This window comes from Mesoplodon bidens (assembly GCF_964165515.1).
Source record: "Mesoplodon bidens genome assembly, chromosome: 12".
In the NCBI taxonomy this organism is placed as follows: domain Eukaryota; kingdom Metazoa; phylum Chordata; class Mammalia; order Artiodactyla; family Ziphiidae; genus Mesoplodon; species Mesoplodon bidens.
Window position 1 is genome coordinate 69,048,240 of NC_138168.1, and position 19,835 is coordinate 69,068,074.

The 19,835-nt window shown below is 38.7% G+C and overlaps 1 protein-coding gene across 1 annotated transcript in view; it reads left to right on the forward strand.

Annotated features, from left to right (window-relative positions):
• Positions 1–19,835, forward strand: part of ECT2L (epithelial cell transforming 2 like) — a gene marked incomplete at its 5' end in the record, with an annotated part of 64,393 nt that overhangs the window by 15,185 nt on the left and 29,373 nt on the right. Inside the window, 12 exon segments of the mRNA XM_081250499.1 lie at positions 3,133–3,183; positions 3,185–3,338; positions 7,384–7,419; positions 7,423–7,636; positions 8,754–8,922; positions 9,667–9,845; positions 11,652–11,780; positions 17,189–17,287; positions 18,838–18,857; positions 18,861–18,960; positions 18,963–19,019; positions 19,286–19,314. Of these exon segments, the coding sequence (XP_081106625.1) occupies positions 3,133–3,183; positions 3,185–3,338; positions 7,384–7,419; positions 7,423–7,636; positions 8,754–8,922; positions 9,667–9,845; positions 11,652–11,780; positions 17,189–17,287; positions 18,838–18,857; positions 18,861–18,960; positions 18,963–19,019; positions 19,286–19,314 (1,237 nt within the window).

Sequence of the window (19,835 nt, forward strand, 5' to 3'; positions counted from 1 at the left end):
AGCCCATGCTCTGCAACAAGAGAAGCCACGGCAATGAGAAGCCTGCGCACCACAATGAAGAGTAGCCCCCACTCACCGCAACTAGAGAAAGCCCGTGTGCAGCAACAAAGACCCAACGCAGCCAAAAGTAAATAAATAAATAAATAAAAATTTTAAAAGTATAATTAAAAAAAAGAAATTATATGATGTCTTGGATTTGCTTTAAAATAATATGGGCATGAGGGAGGAAGAAGAAAAATAGGATGTAGCAGAAACCAGATTGGCTACAGGATGATAATTATTTGAGTTAATTAATGGCGTCATAATAGTATTACAAATATTAATATGAGATAAAGACATTTTCAAGTAAAAGGAAACTGACAAGATTTGTTGTCAGAAGACCTGCAGTAAAGAAATGCTAAAGGAAGCTCTTCAGGCTAAGGAAATTGATACCAGATGGAAACATGGATTTATAAACAGGAATGAAGAGCACAGGAAATGATAAATGTGTGAGAAGATATAAAAATTTGAAGTTATTTTAGAGACATATGACTGTTTAAAGCAAAAGCAATGTATTGTGGGGTTTATAACATAAGTAGATGCAGTAGAGATAACAACAAAAGCACAAACGATGGTGAGAATTACATTGTTGCACTGGTCTTTAATTTTATATGAATATTACCTCTAAGGAGACTACAAAAAATTAAAGATGCATATCATACTTCCTAGCAACAACTTATAAAACATGCAAAGATATCCTAAAAAGCTAATAAAGGAATTAAAATGGAATACAAAAATAAGTATTAACTCAAACCAAGGCAGGAGAGGAGGAATAAAGGCTCATAAGACAGATAGGACAACCAAACAACAAATAACAAAATTGAGACTTGGGTTCAACTATAACAATAATTATATTAAATACACGCAGACTAAACCCTCAAATAAAGGCAATGGTTGTCAAATGAGCTAAAAAACATCTCACTGTATATTGACTACGAGGGATACACTTTAAATATAAAGGCACTGATTGGTAAAGTATAAGGATAGGAAAAGATACACCATGCAAATAGTAAACATATAAAAGTAGGATGACAATATTAATATCAGACAAAATGGACTTCAAGACAAGGAGTATTACCAGAGAGGTAGATAGAGATGGACATTTTATAATAAGAAAAGTAACAATTCATCAAGAAGTCATAACAATTATAAATGTTTATGTACCAAATAACAGAGTTTCACATTACATGAAACAAAAACTGACAGAATAGAGCTAAAGAAAAAAATCAGTATGAATATAGAACTGAGCAATCTTCTTATCCACCTTGAACTAACATTTATAGAAACTAGACACAACAATTTCCAAATATATGTTCCTTTTATGAGCAAAGTAACATTTATACCTTTATACATCATTTCCTAGTCCACAAACTAAGACTCAATACATTTCAAAATGGTTGAAATCTTATTAAGTATATTCTTTAACAACAATGCAATAACTTTTGGAATTAATAAAAATAAAACATCTAGAAAATTCCCAAACATTTAGAAATTAACAGCACTTATAAATAACCTATGGTCAAAGAAGAAATCACAAGGGAAATTAGAAAATATTTCAAGTTGAATGACAATGAATATACAACATGGCTAAGCATGTGGTCTGCAGCACAGCTTAGAGGGAAAATAATATAATGTAAATGTTTATGTTAATGAGAAAAAGCGTTTAAAATTAATGATCTCAACTTCTCCCTTAAGAAACTAGGGGAGGGACTTCCCTTGTGGCACAGTGTTTAAGAATCCTCTTGCCAATGCAGGGGACACGGGTTCGATCCCTGGTCTGGGAAGATCCCACGTGCCGTGGAGCAACTAAGCCTGTGCACTGCAACTACTGAGCCCACACACTGCAACTACTAAAGCCCGCATGCTCTAGGGCCCATGCTCTGCAACAAAAGAAGCCACCACAAGCCCGCGCACCACAAAGAAGAGTAGCCCATGCTCACCACAACTAGGGAAAGCCTTCGTGCAGTAACAAAGACCCAACACAGTCAAAAATAATTTAAAAAAAAAAAAACTAGGGGAAAAGTATAGCAAATTACACCCAAAGTACGTAGAAAGAAAGAAATGATGAAGAGTGGAAATCAATAAAATAGAAAATGAACAAACAATAGAGAAAATCTATGAAAACAAAAGCTGGTTTGTTACAAGTAGTAGTAAAATCAATGAACTCCTGGGAAGAGTAACCAAGGATAAAAGAGAGAAAGTGTGAATTAGTAATATCAGGAATGAAAAAGGGAATGTTGCTATAGATTCTATAAACATCTGAAAAAAAAATTAGCAACAATGTTTTATTAATAAGTTGTTCAACAATTTAAATAGTTGTTTTATAGATTCCACGTACATCGTACATGAATTGAGAGAGTTTACCACTCCCTTTCCAATACGTATACCTTTCATTATTTTTTTCTTTCTTTATTGAACTGGCTAGAACCTCTATTCCATGTTAAAGTAGAGAGTGTAGTCAATCTTGCTTTGTTAGGAGGAAGGTGTTTACTATTTCACTACTAAGTGTGATGGAACTATAGGTTTTTATTCTAATTGCATTGGGAAGTCACTGTAGGGTTTTACTTGCATGAGTGACATTATCTAATTTACATTTTTAAAAACCACTTGGGCTGCTGTGTGGAGTATGGGCTCTAGGAAGACTGGAGTGGAAGCAGGGAGGCAATCAGGAGGCAGCTGCAACAGCCCAGGAGAGAGGTGGAGGTGCCCTGACTAGAGTGAAGGCTGGGAGGTGGAGAGAAGTGGCTGGGATGGGGGACATATTTGGGGGATATCTATGTATAGAGCCAACAGGACTTGCTGATTTATTGAATTTGGGTAAAGAAAAAGGAAAAAACCCAGATTTATATCAAACAACTATGTTTATTTCAGACTTTTTTCCCCTGTGGCTTTTAGATATTTTTGTAATTCATCTTCCTCTTTAGAATGGATCATTGAAAGTGGATACTTAAAAATCTAGCCTTATGTTATTTAAGACTTAATTTTTTAATAGGTAGAACACTAGAGAAAGAACAGTGACCAATATTTATATTGAATTTTAATCAATTTTAGATATTAGTGATCTGAACTAAATTTCTGCATTTTTCTTTTTAGGGTTGTCCAAGACTGGTTTTCAGAAAGGATGCAAGTGGCCAAAGTGGATTTCTCTACCACGCTTCATTTCTCTATATATCTTTTCCTTTCTGAATCCAAAAGATTTGTGTGCAGCTGCACAAGTCAGCTGGCCCTGGAAATTTTTAACTGAACAGCTTTACCACTTGTCATTTCCTAATAATAGGGCCCAAATGCAACTGTCATCTGTAATGAGGTGATTGGGTTAGCTCCCTTTCCTGAAGATAATAATTGAGTGTATGTATCTGAACCATAATTAACTTACCCTTAAGATAAAAAAATGGGGGTAATTAAATACAGTAATTTATTTTATAAGTCAGGGGGATATATACTCTTCTAATAATTCATGTAATTTTAATAATCTTTAAATACTCAATTTAGTTATTTAGAAACTAATTATCTTGGTTAAGAAGTCCATTTTTTTGTGAAAAATTACTTAAACTTTGGTTTTTACATGATATTGTTTTATTCATGATAACGCACCTCAAAAATTGCTATACAACTACAACTTTAACTGCTCCTCTTTGGCTAACATCTGTTGAAGAATATAAACCTAGATCTACATCCTCTGCCATTATATCTGCATTTGGCCTGTTTGTCTCCTCTTTTTCTTTTTTAATTTTTTTCCAAGGATGGGGCCTTTTTTTTTTTTTAATTAATTAATTAATTTATTTATTTATTTATTTTTGCTGTGTTGGGTCTTCGTTTCTGTGCTAGGGCTTTCTCTAGTTGTGGCAAGCGGGGGCCACTCTTCATCGCAGCGCGCGGGCCTCTCACTATCGCGGCCTCTCTTGTTGCGGAGCACAGGCTCCAGATGCGCAGGCTCAGTCGTTGTGGCTCACGGGCCTAGTTGTTCCGCGGCATGTGGGATCCTCCCAGCCCAGGGCTCGAACCCGTGTCCCCTGCATTAGCAGGCAGATTCTCAACCACTGCACCACCAGGGAAGCCCCACCTCTTTTTCTTTTAAAAGACTTAATGAAATGTAAAGGTAGACATACTTTAAATACAAGTCAATAATTTACTCCTTTAACTTATACAAACTTTCCAGAATGGTCTTATGTTGAGATTCTGATCTTGGAGAATACTTGGCTCTCCATGGAGGGGCCACATGCAAAAGGCAACTGTGAGCCCTGGATTTAGAGCATTTATGAATCCAAGCTTAGTGTTCCCATGGTATATTGTTTCCTCTCTTTTTACTTTCAACCTTTCTGTGTCCTTATATTTAAGGAACATGTCTTGTAAACAGAATATGGTGGTGGTGGTTTTCTTTTAACATGTGACAATCTTTGACTTTTAGTTGGGGTAATTTAGTCTGTTCACATTTATGTAAATAGTGATATATTTGGGCTTAAGTCCAACATTTTACTATTTTTATTTATTATTTTATATTTTGTTTTTCTCCTTGTCTCTTTTAGGATTAGCTTAAATATTTTTTAGATTAATTGTAAATTCTTTAGCAGTTCTCTTATGGCTACCATAGAGATTACACCACTTATCCAGGGTTATTTTACCACCTCTGAGGTAATGCAAGGAGCATAGAACTCTTAAACTCCGTTTGCTTCCCTGCTCAGTTTGTACACTTTTGTTTTCAAATATTTTAGTTTTACTCATACACACATATGTAAAATACACAAACACACATTAAAAAAAAAATATATATATATATATATATTAACCTCAAAAGGCTTTACTACTATTGTTTTATATAGTTAATATTTATTTATGAGTAACCACTTCAAAAAAATTTTTTTTCTAAGTTGCATTGTGGTCAGAATACTTTATTTTTTTAAAGTAATTTTATTATTTATTTATTTATTTATTTATTTATTTTTTGGCTGCATTGGGTCTTCGTTGCTGCATGTGGGCTTTCTCTCTAGTTGCAGCGAGCAGGGGCTACTCTTTGTTGTGGTGCATAGGCTTCTCACTGTGGTGGCTTCTCTTGTTATGGAGCACAGGCTCCAGGCACATGGGCTTCAGTAGTTGTGGCGTGCGGGCTCAGTTGTGGCTCACAGGCTCTAGAGTACAGGCTCAGTTGTTGTGGTGCACGGGCTTAGGTGCTCCGTGGCATGTGGGATCTTCCCAGACCAGGGATCAAACCCGTGTTCCCTGCATTGGCAGGCAGATTCTTAACCACTGCGCCACCATGGAAGTAACCACTTTTTCTGTTGTTCTTTACACCTTCCTGCATCTCTGATTTTCCTTTTGGGATCAATTATCTTCTGAATTCTCTTTAATATTTCTTTTAGTGCACCTTGCTGCTGACAGAGTCTCTTCGTTTTTCTCTGAAAATGTCTTTATTTCACCTTCAAATTTGAAGGCTATTTCCACTGGGAATTTGAACTCTAGGTTGGCAGTTAACTTTTTATAGAACTTTGAAAATGTTCCATTGTTCTCTGGCTTTCATAATTTTTTTGGAGAAGTAGAGGGTTTTATTGTTGGTCCTTTAAAGGTAATATTTCTGTTTTCTCTAGCTGCTTTTAAGATCTTTTTCTCTGTGTTTTGTTTTCTGCAGTTTTATTACGATGTACCTGGTGGGGTGTGTGTATGTGAGTGTGTGTGTATTTATCCTGTTTTGTATTTTGCATTGATTTTTTAAATTGGGGTTTTAATGTCTTTTATCAGTTTTGCAAAGTTCTCAGATGCTATCTCTTCATATATTGCTTTTGCTCCACTTTCTCTCTGTTTCTTCTGGGTTTCAATACATTTGATTGATTCACCATGTCCCATAAGTTTCATATTCTCTAATGTGCCTTTTCCATCATTTTGGCCTTCAGTGTTTCAGTCTGGATTTTTCTTCTGGCCTAGTTTTCAGTTTCCTAATTACCTCTTTAGCTAGATTCTAATTCGCTCTTAAACTGGTCCATTGAGTTCTAAATTTGTTATTATATTTTTTAGTTCTAGAGTGTCAATTTGCTTACTTTGCCAAAATTTTCCACCCAGCAATTTAATTTCTTAGGCATAGTAATTACAGAGCTTTTTTAAAGTTCATGTCTGATAATTACAACTTTTGGATCTTCTGAGGGTCTCAATTTATTAAAAAACAAAAGAAGAAACAAACAATTCTTGTCTTTTTGTGTGCCTGATATTTTTGGTTGAGTACCAAATATTGAATATAAAAAATCGATGCAATAATTTGAGTCGCCGGATGATATTATCTTCCTCCAGAGGGAACTTGCTTTTGTTTCTGGCATTTGGTTAGGCTAGGAATAGCTCACTTAAATTCAATCAGAGAATATTTCAAAGCTAGTTTCAGTCTAATTCCTTGTCATCCTTACTGAAAAGGATCTCAGCTAAAAGCCTGGTGTCATTACCAGGGCTATTTCCCTTAGTGGGCCCTGAATTTAAATTTGTTTCCTCTCGGGCTTCCCTGGTGGCGCAGTGGTTGAGAGTCCGCCTGCCGATGCAGGGGACACGGGTTCGTGCCCCGGTCTGGGAAGATCCCACATGCCGCAGAGCGGCTAGGCCCGTGAGCCATGGCTGCTGAGCCTGCGCGTCCGGAGCCTGTGCTCCGCAAGGGGAGAGGCCACAACAGTGAGAGGCCCACCTACCGCAAAAAAAAAAAAAAAAAAAATTTGTTTCCTCTCTTCCCTGCGAAAAGGCCTAAAATTCTTAACAGCTTCTAAGTCTTTCAGTCATAACTTCCTTCTCTGCTTCTCAGCCTTAGTTTTACTTTGGAACTGTCAAGTGCCTTGAAGTGAAAAGTGAGGCCAAATCAGGATATTACCTCTCTGGGTTTCCCTCCTCTCTGAGATCTTGGTTGCACAAGTCCTTATTGAATTGGTAGCTCAAGTCATTGTTTTATAGTATTTTGTCTAGATATTTGATTAGATGAAACTACATGAAATTTGCAGTTTTCATATCTCAAAACTGGTTGCCTATTAGCAGTATCATATGGGTCCCAGTGGGAGGGTTGGTCTGAGACAAACTACTATACCATTGCTAGAAGGAGAATTCTCAAAATCTGGGGTTAAAGTAACCAAATGCTATGAGAGCATTGAATAAGTGTACAAAGATGACTAATACATATATACATATATAACAAACATGTTCATCAAAGAATATTTTTCCTGTGTAGTAAGGTGTATGCTTCTTATTTCTCAGAGTCAAGTTTAGATGGCAAGTCAACTGCACTAGAAATCTCAATGTAATAAGAAAAAATGATCTGTATACCGGAAAAGATTATTACTGGGAAATGGTCCTTGTAACTTATGTTTCTCATTTCTTTTTCTGAAGGATTGCTTATGGATGCCCAAATGCATGAAGTTTGGATAGTTTCTGCACTATACGCCAACAGATAATGAGTATGGTGCTTGGAAGTACCATTACATTGCTTGTGTGTCCAACTTAGATTGGCTAACCCCTAGGGAAGCCGCAGCTCTTTATGGGACCCTGAATGAACCCAAAACAGAAGATGAGCAACTACAGGAGAGGCAAAGAGAAAAGTGCCTAAGGAAAATAATTTGGGAGAAAATTGCACTACATAAGAGTGAGTGGCATTTTACAACTTTATATCTTAACCAAGTACTGTAGAAACCAATGGATTTACATACAAATTCCCACAGAAGATAGCGAGGTCTTTCTGAAACAGCCTGTAAGTGGCATTCTCTAAAGTATCTCAGGACAAACTCTTTTTTTCTTCACTATTAATTAAGAAAAACAAAAAGAGGGCTTCCCTGGTGGCGCAGTGGTTGAGAATCTGCCTGCCAATGCAGGGGACACAGGTTCAAGCCCTGGTCTGGGAAGATCCCACATGCCGCAGAGCAACTAGGCCCGTGAGCCACAACTACTGAGCCTGTGCGTCTGGAGCTTGTGCTCCGCAGCAAGAGAGGCCACGGTAGTGAGAGGCCCGCGCACTGCGATGAGGAGTGGCCCCCACTCGCCGCAACTGGGGAAAGCCCTCACACAGAAACGAAGACCCAACACAGCAAAAATGGATAAATAAATAAATAAATTTATTTATTTAAAAAAAAAAGATTTCTGATAAAATATGTAAGGTCAAATGTCAGTGCCTCTGTGAGACCAAAAATAAGGAGCGAGAAGTATGAATACAGGCAAAAGCAAATAAATAGGATCAGGACACTTCGGAAGAATTAGGATTGGTGAAAAAGGAAGAAAAATGAAAATGGAAACGGAAGCAGGAATAATGACATTTTTTTTTAAAAAGTGGAAAGGGAGTAGGGATGAGACACTCTCTGAGCTAAGCCTTCTGATTTACACAGTGTGTAAAGGTAATGAGCAAACCTGATTAGAGTTCTCCCATCTTTTTTTTCACTTACTCACCTTCTGTGAGATTGTAACAAATGGGAAATTACTTGAAGCCAAGAAGGCCAAAAATGAGGTAAAGCCTACAAATTGATGAACCGGTTTCTACAAGAAAAGAGTTGCTTATTCTCTGAGCTTGTTTCTTGACCTGAAGTGACTGGTAACTTGCAGCCACAGAGCTGAGAGGATAAGAAAACCAAAGGGTGTGTAAAAAGTGGCTATAATTACTACCATCTGGAATACTGCCTTGGAACAGCTTTATTTTTATGCCATTAACTGTGTAGACTTGGCTGGGAGAAGCATGAAGTAAACAGCCTAGCCTGCTGCTGTTTGTTTTTCAGAGGATTTGTTCAAAGTTCGACCCCCTTGGGTGAATGGAACATGCTGCTCTAGATTGTTCAAATCCAAATGCCAACCACGTCTCTCCCAAACTGTGAGGGATCAAGTGGGATTACAGGAAACTTTGGAGAAACAGCTTGTTTTGGCATCTTTAGAAGCTTTGCCCAAGCGGTAAGCAAATCTCTATCTACTGAAGGTGGAGGACCATCCTATGACACCAAGAATTCATTCTAGAATAATTCAGCTAACATGCAGTGATCTTGTATAATTATATGGCTCTTATCCTATGAAACAGCAATGGAAATAGTTCCTTAATCTTCAAGAACAGTGGTCTTAAACGTGCTTCTTGTAGAGGGAGATATATAACATTCAAAATTTACGTTTTAAATATTCTTAACCCCACAAAGAGGCTATACTGTGGATGTACCATATTTTCTGTATAAAGTTATTGAGCAAAAGTAACATTTTTCCAGAAATTTTTTTGTAGGGAGTAAGCCTATCTGAATGGTGATGGGGGAGGGGTGACTGTGGAGATAATGGACACTACTCAGAAAATCATGACGCCCAGGTGATTAAGGAAATTTAAAATCTCTTGGCTGCTCCTTTTACAAATGTCATTTTGAGCCCTTAAGTATGTCACTACATTGGTTTTAAGTGCCCCACAAAAGTAAGTTCCAAGAGCCCTTTCTGGCATCCCACAAATGCAGGAGGAGAGGCCCAGAGGGCAGCTTTGGACCCACTCGCCCAGGAGCCCCATTTTCCGCTGTCCCTGAAAACCGCAGGGAGAGACTGAGGTACTGAGGCCGCTTGACTTGTACAGGATAACTGATGTCCAGAGGACATACTGGTGCTCACTTGTCAAAGTCAAATGAAGAGAAAATCAAAACTTCACTTATTCTCCCTTTTTCCCTACAGAAGCAATGTTTCTGGATGCAATTCCTACCCTTTATTATCAAAGAAAAGTTGGTACGGAGTTTATAAAAATGACAGCAGCTCTTCACATGTTCTCCAGCCACACTTCATATTAATATCATCTCGGATTCCTGCATATGAGGTACAGAGTGTGTTAGGAGGCCAGTCCCTTTTTGAATCGGGTCTTTTTTCATCTCCCCTAGAGGACGTATGGCAATCTTTTGGTCACCATGTGTATGCAAATGATTCATCTTCTAAAAGGAAAGCAGTCTGATCTAGGTGGAAATGTGCAGACCCAAACAGTTTTAAAAATCAGAAGCAATAAAAATAACCATAAATCAAAATTATTTTTTAAAAAGTATTAAAGACCCAAACTGCCTTGCATTTAGTTGGTGTCCAATACATTTTTACTGAATCGAATTTGTTGCATTTAATCCTTAAAAGAGCAAAGTGACACAAATTATTTTAAATTTTCTTTGGAATGACCAAGGAACTTAATAATATCATGTAACTACCATCTCTCAAAAGAAAAATGTCAGAAATCCTACTTTGTGATCTATTTAACGAGGGTGCCATTAGATGAAAATATGCTTTCTATAATGAAGTTATATATTTTAAATTTCAATATAAGAAAAAGGAAGCACAAAGAAGACATAGGAAACATGTATTTATATATATGTATGTATATATGTGTGTATATACATGCATTAATACACACATGAGCACATATGTAAGGGATGGCATTAGTAGACTACATTCAATGGCTTACCTAGAAAAATTTTGCAAAAATTTCTTACTTGTAACAAAATGGTTGCTTTCAAAGTATGAAATCACTTTTCTTTTTGGGCATCTAGGAATTGACTTTGATCATTTACAACTGGCTAGCTTAATGGATCCACATGAAAGCAAGATCAGAGTTCTGATCTCCATGTAAGCCATAGATAGTTTCTCTAATGTTTAAAAATGCATAATGCTGGGCACAGAGGATAACTGGTGACAGAATTAGGGTGAATAAACTGGAATCAAATGAGTTCATCCTCCTATTTGTCTTCTTTACATAAGACTATGCCATAATTACTTATTTGACTATTAATGTAATGGAGGTTTAGGTAAAAACCAGAATGTAACCATGTGGCGGTTCTCTGTTCAGTTGAACTGTGACCTCCAGAAAGTGGCATGAAGTTTTGGGAAAAATCAATGCCTTTAATGACTTTCCAACCTGTCTGCTGCTAATAAATTAACTATACCACAATGAAAGGTTTATTTGGTTGTTGAATTAAAGGAACAGTGGTTTTAATATTTATTTAAATGGGAAATATTTATCAACATTGATCATTTGAAAATTCATAATTAAGAGGAAAACAATATCTTTTTTTTTTGTGGTACGCGGGCCTCTCACTGTTGTGGCCTCTCCCGTTGTGGAGCACAGGCTCCGGATGCGCAGGCTCAGCGGCCATGACTCACGGGCCCAGCCGCCCCGCGGCATGTGGGATCTTCCCGGACCGGGGCACGAAACTGTGTCCCCTGCATCAGCAGGCGGACTCTCAACCACTGCACCACCAGGGAAGCCCCCAAAATCTTTTAAAGAAGCCCATTACAAAATTGTATGATCTCGATTTTATTATTTTTAAAAGTAGTATATATGTCTCTGTGCATGGGTGTGTACAAAGAAAAAAGCTAGAGGAAAATAATTTGTTAGTATTTCTCTCCGAGTGGTGGAGGTACAAATGAATTTAAATTTCCCCTCTTAGAAAAGAAACAAAGTAATTTAAAAAGGAACCAATGAAGGGGAAAGCTTATCTTCCTCCTATAGCTTTTGAAGAAAAACAATAGTCTTTAAAAATCACAGATTACATATTCACTGTTTTTAATTTATTAATAAGTGTTCTAAAGTAATGGGCTTTGGTTCCTACAACTCTGGTTTCATTTTCTAGATGGTGGTGAACAGTGTTAGAGCAGATATGACATTTTGATCTTTCCCCCCCCAGGCTATAAAATTGGTATTAAAAATTTACTGAGGCCTGAAGTGAGAGATTTCTGGGAGAAATTAGGAAGCTATGTGTCCCCTGGAGAAGAAGGGGGCCACGTGGACCTCTTTGTACGACTCGGAGCATCAGGTCAGTTTTGAGAGGTAATGGTCATACCTACCTCGTGATGGTATTTTGTGGATTTATAAAATGCCGTCAGTTCAAATGATTCAGTCACGTTTATTTTTTATTTCTTTTCTCTTTATACTTCATACACTCAGGTGTTTAGGGGGAAAGGGCATCAGGGTTAGTGGTCAGAGTAACTGTCCCTAAAGAAATAAAGTCACTAGTGGCAAGAGCCAGCCAGGAAATTTATTTGTTTCTTCTGAGTATTAAAAACGGTTAAGTGCCTTGTAAAGATGTGTGGTAGCTGATAATCTTAGGTGCCTACCTGTCTAATATCAGCCATATTTAACAGATATCTGTTAAATAAAAGCTCTGTATTCATGGACTCATGGGCTATGTTTTTTTGTTTGCCTGTTTTTGTTGTTTTTTTAATCAAGCAGAGGAGAGGGAGTGTGAAATTAAAGTTTCTCAAACTGTTTCTTACTACCCATTCCTTAGAGAACTGTGAGTTTTAAAGTTCTTAATCCTCAGATTTCACTGAACTATTCAGTACATACAAAGCATGACCCTGGCAGGATTCCACGAGGCAAAGGAAAAAGCAAAAGGATAGGAAGGAGTTTAAAAGAAAACAAAGTATAAATTATTGTAAAAAAAATTTTTGTTTACAGTTACTACAATTATATAATCTCAACTATGTAGAAAATAGGCATAGAAAACTCTAGGAGGAAATATTGCAAACTCTTAAGACCATCTATTTCTGGATGTGTTTTTCGAATTTCCTACTTTTAAAATCAGTTTGAAAAGAGTAAGTTACGAAGAATATGGAAGGTGTGATCCCAATGCTTAAATCCCGTGTATGTGTCGGGGAGGGTGGTGGTGGTGTGTGTGTATAAAAGGGGTTTGGAAGGATGTATACCAACATGCTAACAATAGTTGGATGAGTGAGTTTTCCTTTCTTTTCTTTCCTTTTTTCTTTTATCTCTTTTCTTTGTCTCTATTTTCTGTAGTGAACTAGTATTACTTTTAAAATGAGAGCAAAACAAATTTTCTAAAATTTGTTTTGGAAAAAAAGAAAGGATGAGGGAAAGTAAAGTATTCAAAGGCCGAGAGAATGAGGGTGAAAGGGGAAAAGAATAATAGATTTGCTGACACAAAAATGGTCTCAAGTGAAACTTAATGGTCTTCAAACAATGGATTTCCCACCACCGTTCTGGGCTCCAAAATCATCGCTCAACTTCGTGTCAAATATAATTTCCACCTGGGTGAACCATCGAGCCCCTGGTTCAGTCAGAAGGCCCAGGCTTCTCAGTCACAAATCTCTTTCCCACCACCTCAGGCATCACTCTTGAGCTTGTCCTCCCCGGTAGCTGTATCACCTCTGAAATCTTGATCTCAAGCATCTGTCTCTCCGAGTACCACTTCCAAATCATGTACTCAAATATTCCCACTCTATCAGTTCTTCGTCTGAGGACCTCCCATGCACACACTCCCACTTTTTCACTCTCTATCACCATGCCTTCGACCTTGGTTCCTTCCTCATTAAACTTGGATTTAATGGTTCGTCATTATCATTACTCTCTTGCAAAGAATCTGAACTTCTTTGTTTCTTTTTCTCCTGGCCAAATCCCAGCTCATTTGGCTAAAGCCCAATGCTGGTTAAAACACAGCCATCTGCATAATCTATGCCGGCCTGTACTAAAGCAGCTGAAGGCTGTTGGAAAGAGTAATACAACTGTTCTTACTGGTCTAACTTTAATGGCATAAATATCAAATGGGATTGCAGCTCTGATAAGCAGTCCTATCACATTTCCTTGGTAAATTCGTTTCCCCACTCTTAAAATGACTATGTTGTCCCTCCTCTCTGGACGCGCAGGCTCAGTGGCCATGGCTCACGGGCCTAGCCGCTCCGCGGCATGTGGGATCTTCCAGGACCAGGGCACGAACCTGTGTCCCCTGCATCGGCAGGCGGACTCTCAACCACCACGCCACCAGGGAAGCCCTGATTTCACCTTTTACTTCCCTAAGGAAACTCCTTAATTTACCGCCCACCACAAAATCCACCACCTATCCCACCTCTTACCTTCATTCTGTCTTCCCTTCTGTTAACGATGGAAGAAGCACCCCTGCTCGAATCAAACATCAACTACTCCGCTTGGACTCTGTAACACATTGCCTTTCACCTCCCTACGATGTCACTCCTACGCTCAAATCCTCTCGCACAGCCTCAGTCCTCTTTATTGGATTATTCCTATCAGATCAAGAACACCTGTAGTAGCTCCTCCCCTCTCGCTCCCCCGCATAAAGAGACCATAAACTTTGTCTCAGCAATTTCTGAGTGGACTATACCAGTGGTTCTCAAAATTTTCACGTGTATTTGACTCACAGAGGGCTTGTTACAATCCGCATTGCTGGGTCCCAGCCAGAGTTTTGAATTCAGTAGGTCTGGCACAGGGACAGAGAATTTGCATTTCTAACAAGTTCCCAGGTGATGCCGATGCTGCTTAGCCTGGGGGCCACACTTGGAGAACCGCTGGTCCAGCTGACTGCCTCCACCTTCCTCACCTCTCACTCACCCCTCAAGCTCCTCCAGGTGGTCTCCTTCTGCCGAAATCACTTTGGGAAAACTATAAGTGACTCTCATGTGCCCAAATCTGACCGTCCCTTCTCCATCCTCACTGGGCCTTGACCTCTCAGCGGCATTCGAGGCGGATGAAGACTTCTGGAAACTCTCCTTCTTCCCGTGCTTTCCCCAATACTACCCTCTCCTTGTTTGCCTCCTACCTCAGGGGTCTCTTCCTCTCAGACTCCTTTGCTGGCTCCCCCTTCTCCTCCTCAAGACCCTTAAATGTGTCCTGGACTTGATCTCAGGCTCGCATCCTTTCCATGACTACACTCTTCCCCTAGGGAGCCTCACTTATTCCTATGACTCTACATTCAATCTGGATGCTGAAGACTCCCAAACTTATGTCTCCAGCTCTAAAATCTCTCAGCTGCACTCATATCTAGCCTTTACTTGACATCTTCATGTGGGTGTTATTTTGCATGGCTAACGGGCATCTCAGAGTTCACACGCCTAGAGCAGACTCTTGATTGCCTCCCAGCACAAACCTCCCCCTTCCCCAGCATTCCTCACTTAAGATATCATCATTCACCAGTTACTGCGTAAGCCAGACACCTGAAAGTCATCTTTCTCGGCATTACTTAAATTGTTTAAACAGCTTTATTAAGGTACAATTGATATATAGTATTTCAAGTGTGCAATTTGATAAAAATTTTAAAGTGATTTTAAAATGTTTATTTATTTATTTATTTATTTATGGCTGTGTTGGGTCTTCGTTGCTGCACTCGGGCTTTCTCCAGTTGCGGCGAGCAGGGGCTATTCTTCGTTGTGGTGCGCGGGCTTCTCTTGTTGCAGAGCGCGGGCTCTAGGCCTGCTTGCTTCAGTAGTTGTGGCACGTGGGCTCTAGAGCACAGTAGTTGTGACACACGGGCCTAGTTGCTCCTCAGCATGTGGGATCTTCCCCGCCCAGGGATTGAACCTGTGTCCCCCTGCATTGGCAGGCGGATTCTTAACCACTGTGCCACCAGGGAAGTCCCTAATTTGATAAATTTTGACATATGTCTGTCTACACACTATGTGAAACCATAAACCAATCAAGATAATGAATACATTCATCATCCCCCAAAGTTTCCTCCTGCCACTTCACAATTTCTCACTCTGCTTCTCCACTCCAACCCGAGGCAACCACTGATTTCACAATATATTAGTTTGCACTTTATAGAATTTTCCATAAATGGAATCATACAGTATGCATGCTTTTTTGTCAGGCTTCCTTCACTCCAAATAATTATTTTAGATTCATCCACTTCATGCTGTTATCAATTGTTCATTCCTTTTTACTGCTGGGAATGATTATATTGTATAGATATACCACAACTTGTTCCATTCACCTGTTGATAGATATTTGAGTTCTTTCCAGTTTGGGGCTTTTACAAGTAAAGCTGCTGTGAACAGATGATTCATGTCTCTTGGGAAAATACCTAGGAGTGGAATGAATGGGTCATATGATAGGTGTATGTTTAACTTTAGGAAAAAAAAAAAGAAAAGCTAAACTGTTTTCCAAAGTGGTTGTGTCATTTTATATTTCCACTCCAGCTGCCCAACACTTGGTAGGGTCAGTCTTCTTAATCTGAGCCATTCAAGTGGGTGTGTCATGGTATCTCACTGTAGTTTTAATTTGCATTTTCTCTAATGACTAATGATGCTGAGCATCTTTCCATGTGCTTATTTGCCATTTGTCTTCCTTGGTGAAGTGTCTGTTCAAATCTTTTGCTCATTTTAAAAATTAGGTTTTTTTTTCGTTTTTTACTGAGAGATCTTTGTATATTATGGAAAAGTTGTTTGCAAATATTTTCTCCCAGTCTATGACTTATCTTTTCCTTCTCTGAACAGTTTCTTTTGAAGACAAGAAATTCTTAATTTCGATAAAGTCAAATTTATCAGTCTTTAAGTTTTATAAATCATGCTTTTGATGTCATATCTAAAAACTCTACCTAACCAAGGTCACTTCTGTGTTTAACTAAATTGTTTATAGTCTTAAGTTTGAAATTTGGGTCTGTGATCCATTTGATTTATGCTTTTTTTAAAAAATAGAACACAAGGTATGGATTGAAGTTTTTTTTTTTTAAACACATGTGGCTATCTATCAAATTATTTCAGCACCATTCCTTGTAAAGACCATCCTTTTCCCAGTGGATTTCATTTGCATGTTTGTTGAAATCAATTGACTATATATGTGTAGGTACACTTATGAATGCTCTTTAATTTCATTGATCTATTTGTCAATGAAAACATTAGACACCAATAAGTGAGGGACACCCCGACCTTTGAGCCACTACCATCTCGTTGCAAGCAACTGAAACAAGTTGGAGTAATTATTTACTCCTAGACCACAAAGAATTAAAATATATTACCCTATAGTTTCATTTGAAGTAGTTCAACCTATATGCTGTGTCACCAAAGAAGGGGTAAAATTAATGCTAAAATTTGACCATTGTATTCCATTATGTGTTTAACAGTTTTAAATCTGTCCCCTTACAATGAGACTTCTTTGAATCAGACTATTTTAGAAAATATACGTAGACTTTTCTCTGTCTTTGGCCCGAGAATTCCAAATTTGAAAATAAGCACCAGGTCAAACTTCTCGCCTCTTTCTCCACCCTGTTGTCAGTCCTCCTGAATAAAGTGTCTGGACTTCAGCACTTAGGGGTGAACTGCAAAGTGTTGATGGACTATTCCATGAGCGATTTGAATTGAAGACAAGACCTACCAGTGGCCTTTCTTGGCCAGCTCATTAGTGCTTCTAAGTAATATTTAACTGTTCATGGCAAAACCTGTGAGCAAACTCATGAAAGTATTTTTGGCTGTGCAGAGGCAGGAACAGAAGTTCTTTCTCAGCTGTCTCAACTGACTGGCACGTTATTGACCCCCCCCCCCTCCACTGGGATTGCCACCGGCTCGTACCAACACAGTAAGGGAATATGGGCACTGACCACCGTGCCCAATGACACCCACCAACTCCAGGATCACCAAGGACAAAGCACAGCTCCTAATCCTGGTTCTGGCGACGGTTCATTCCTCTCTGAAGGAATGCTGTCCCTTCCCAAACTAGGTCATTTCTCATCACTCAGAAGGGGATTATTACTGCAAATATTTGCTTCAAACCATCACTTGCAAAAACTCCGTTGAAAACACCAGCTTTAACAGCTAAACAAAGATGTATAGTAGCTGATTTAGAGAAATAATAAATACAGAGAACAATTTATCTTAGTAAAACATTATCAATGTGCTTTCATTTGGAAAAATGAATTGCAGCTATAAAGAGATGGTGAAGGGGCCAGCTCAAGTTTCATTATCCAGAGGAAGAACAAAGGTAAAATACACGTGAGAGCAAAATTTCATTTAGATACTAAAGCTGCAACTGTTGGATCAAAACGTAACATAGGCTGACCAACAGAAAGAGCCAAATTGCTTTGCTGTAATAATGTTAATCACTTACCCCTTTAAAAATCCCTCGCCTTCTATCAAAGAGGACTCGGAGTGATGTAAAATTATATAAAGCATTGCTTCCCTAATCCTGAACGCTAAGGGCCTTTCTTTCAAGACTGAGGAGAGCTGGCATGATTGGGAGGCTTGTAAGGGAAAAGTTTCCATATAGATACAACAAAAAGCACATCGGCCTAATATAGTTTTGTAGCAGAAGTGTGTGTTAATTTTAGTTTATACAGCACCATCATCCAATGGGAGCATATTTGGCCCCGAGCAGGGAGGAATCAGCCTTGCAGAGACAGCGGGGTGCAGACACTGCTGTTTATAAAACAGGTTTTCTTCTTTTTTTCCTCCTCTGTCTCCTCTTCCTCCTTTTCCCACTCTTCTTCTTCTCCTTCTAGAAGAACATGTTACAAATATTTTCACGTTTATCAGCAAAAATGTGGGGAGAAGAATCAAACTGTCCATTTAGGACAGAAAATCAAATTTCACTTGGCCTTGTATCATTCAGTCACTGATTTTCAAGGAGAGGAACTTTCTTAAGCACCCAGTACAGTCTTGTAGAGATATTTGTGGAGAAAGAGTAGCTTGACACGACGTAAACAAGATACAGGCTTGGCTACAATGGGGATGACTTTGGATGACACGATGGGGAAACCAGGCAGAGTGGGGTTTTCCTGTATTTTTATTTTTAGGATGTAAACATACAACTGTATATCCTTATTTGGATGTCTATTCTGCTTTCTGATGCAAAAATCCAGCAGCTATTTAATTTTTGATTTCAAATACAGTATAACATGTCAGCCTTATCCATCAAAGAGTAGATAGGCATTTGAAATTATTCATTGCATTCTTTTTGCGTGTCTAATTTTACCTTTGAAAGCAGACTATGGGTGTTTATCTTAGTCTTCTCATGAGAAAGGATAATAAGCCTGATATAAATGCAATTTAGTTTTTTTTCATACTGTAAACAGGAAGAATTCTTTCATCTGAGCTTAAGCCTGCGATGCTAAAAGAAGAAAATAATGTCAGTTCTTAGTGACTGGCTGGGATGACAGTGGGAAAGGGCGCCCCCTTCCACATACTTCAGCGAATCAAAGCTGCAGACATGGTCCAGCCTCACCGACTTCCTGGAAGACACCTTGAAATCAGTAAGGCAACAAGGAGTCCTCTCTTCAAGGAGTTGCAGAAGAACATAAGTGGCAGGATGACAGGTAAGAACTCTTGCTACTTCTGTTGCAGCTTAATTTTGAAGCTTGTTACACGTCCACAGTGAATACAAGTGTAGGAATGCACAAGTAAAAGTTGACTCTTAAGCATCTTTGGTAAAATTTTATTCCCTTTGTTTTTCATATCTCCTTTCAAAATATCATGAATATCCACTAAGAAAAAATATATTCATCTTCAAAATGCTGAAGCTAGTTCCTGGGTTCAAATTTTACCATCTTATTAATTCTGTGTCGGTCAATTGTTTACCTAGGCAAAATTCACTGTTTGCTAAGCCAGAGAGTTCGGTCCTTTTCCCTCTACAATTTGCTCTAAAAGTTAATTGCCAACATCCCAATTAAGCATCTCTTAGACCACAGCACCCATGACTTAAATTGTTCTATAATTAAGTTCTACTTATTTTCTATCTAAAATATTTAATTTGGTGATGGGCTCCATGGACAAGCCTACTGGACATCACTGAATGTGTTTTCTCATTTACACGTCATACTCATGATCCAATTATCACAATAAAGTCTTTTGGAAACAATTTCCTGTCTCAACTTTAGATCTTCATCTAAACCAGTCAGTTCTTTAAAATGAAGTATTTAAAAACAAACAGGGGCTTCCCTGGTGGCACAGTGGTTGAGAGTCTGCCTGCCGATGCAGGGGACACGGGTTTGTGCCCCGGTCCGGGAAGATCCCACATGCTGCGGAGAGGCTGGGCCTGTGAGCCATGGCCGCTGAGCCTGTGCGTCCGGAGCCTGTGCTCCGCAACGGGAGAGGCCACAACAGTGGGAGGCCCACGTACCGCAAAAAAATTT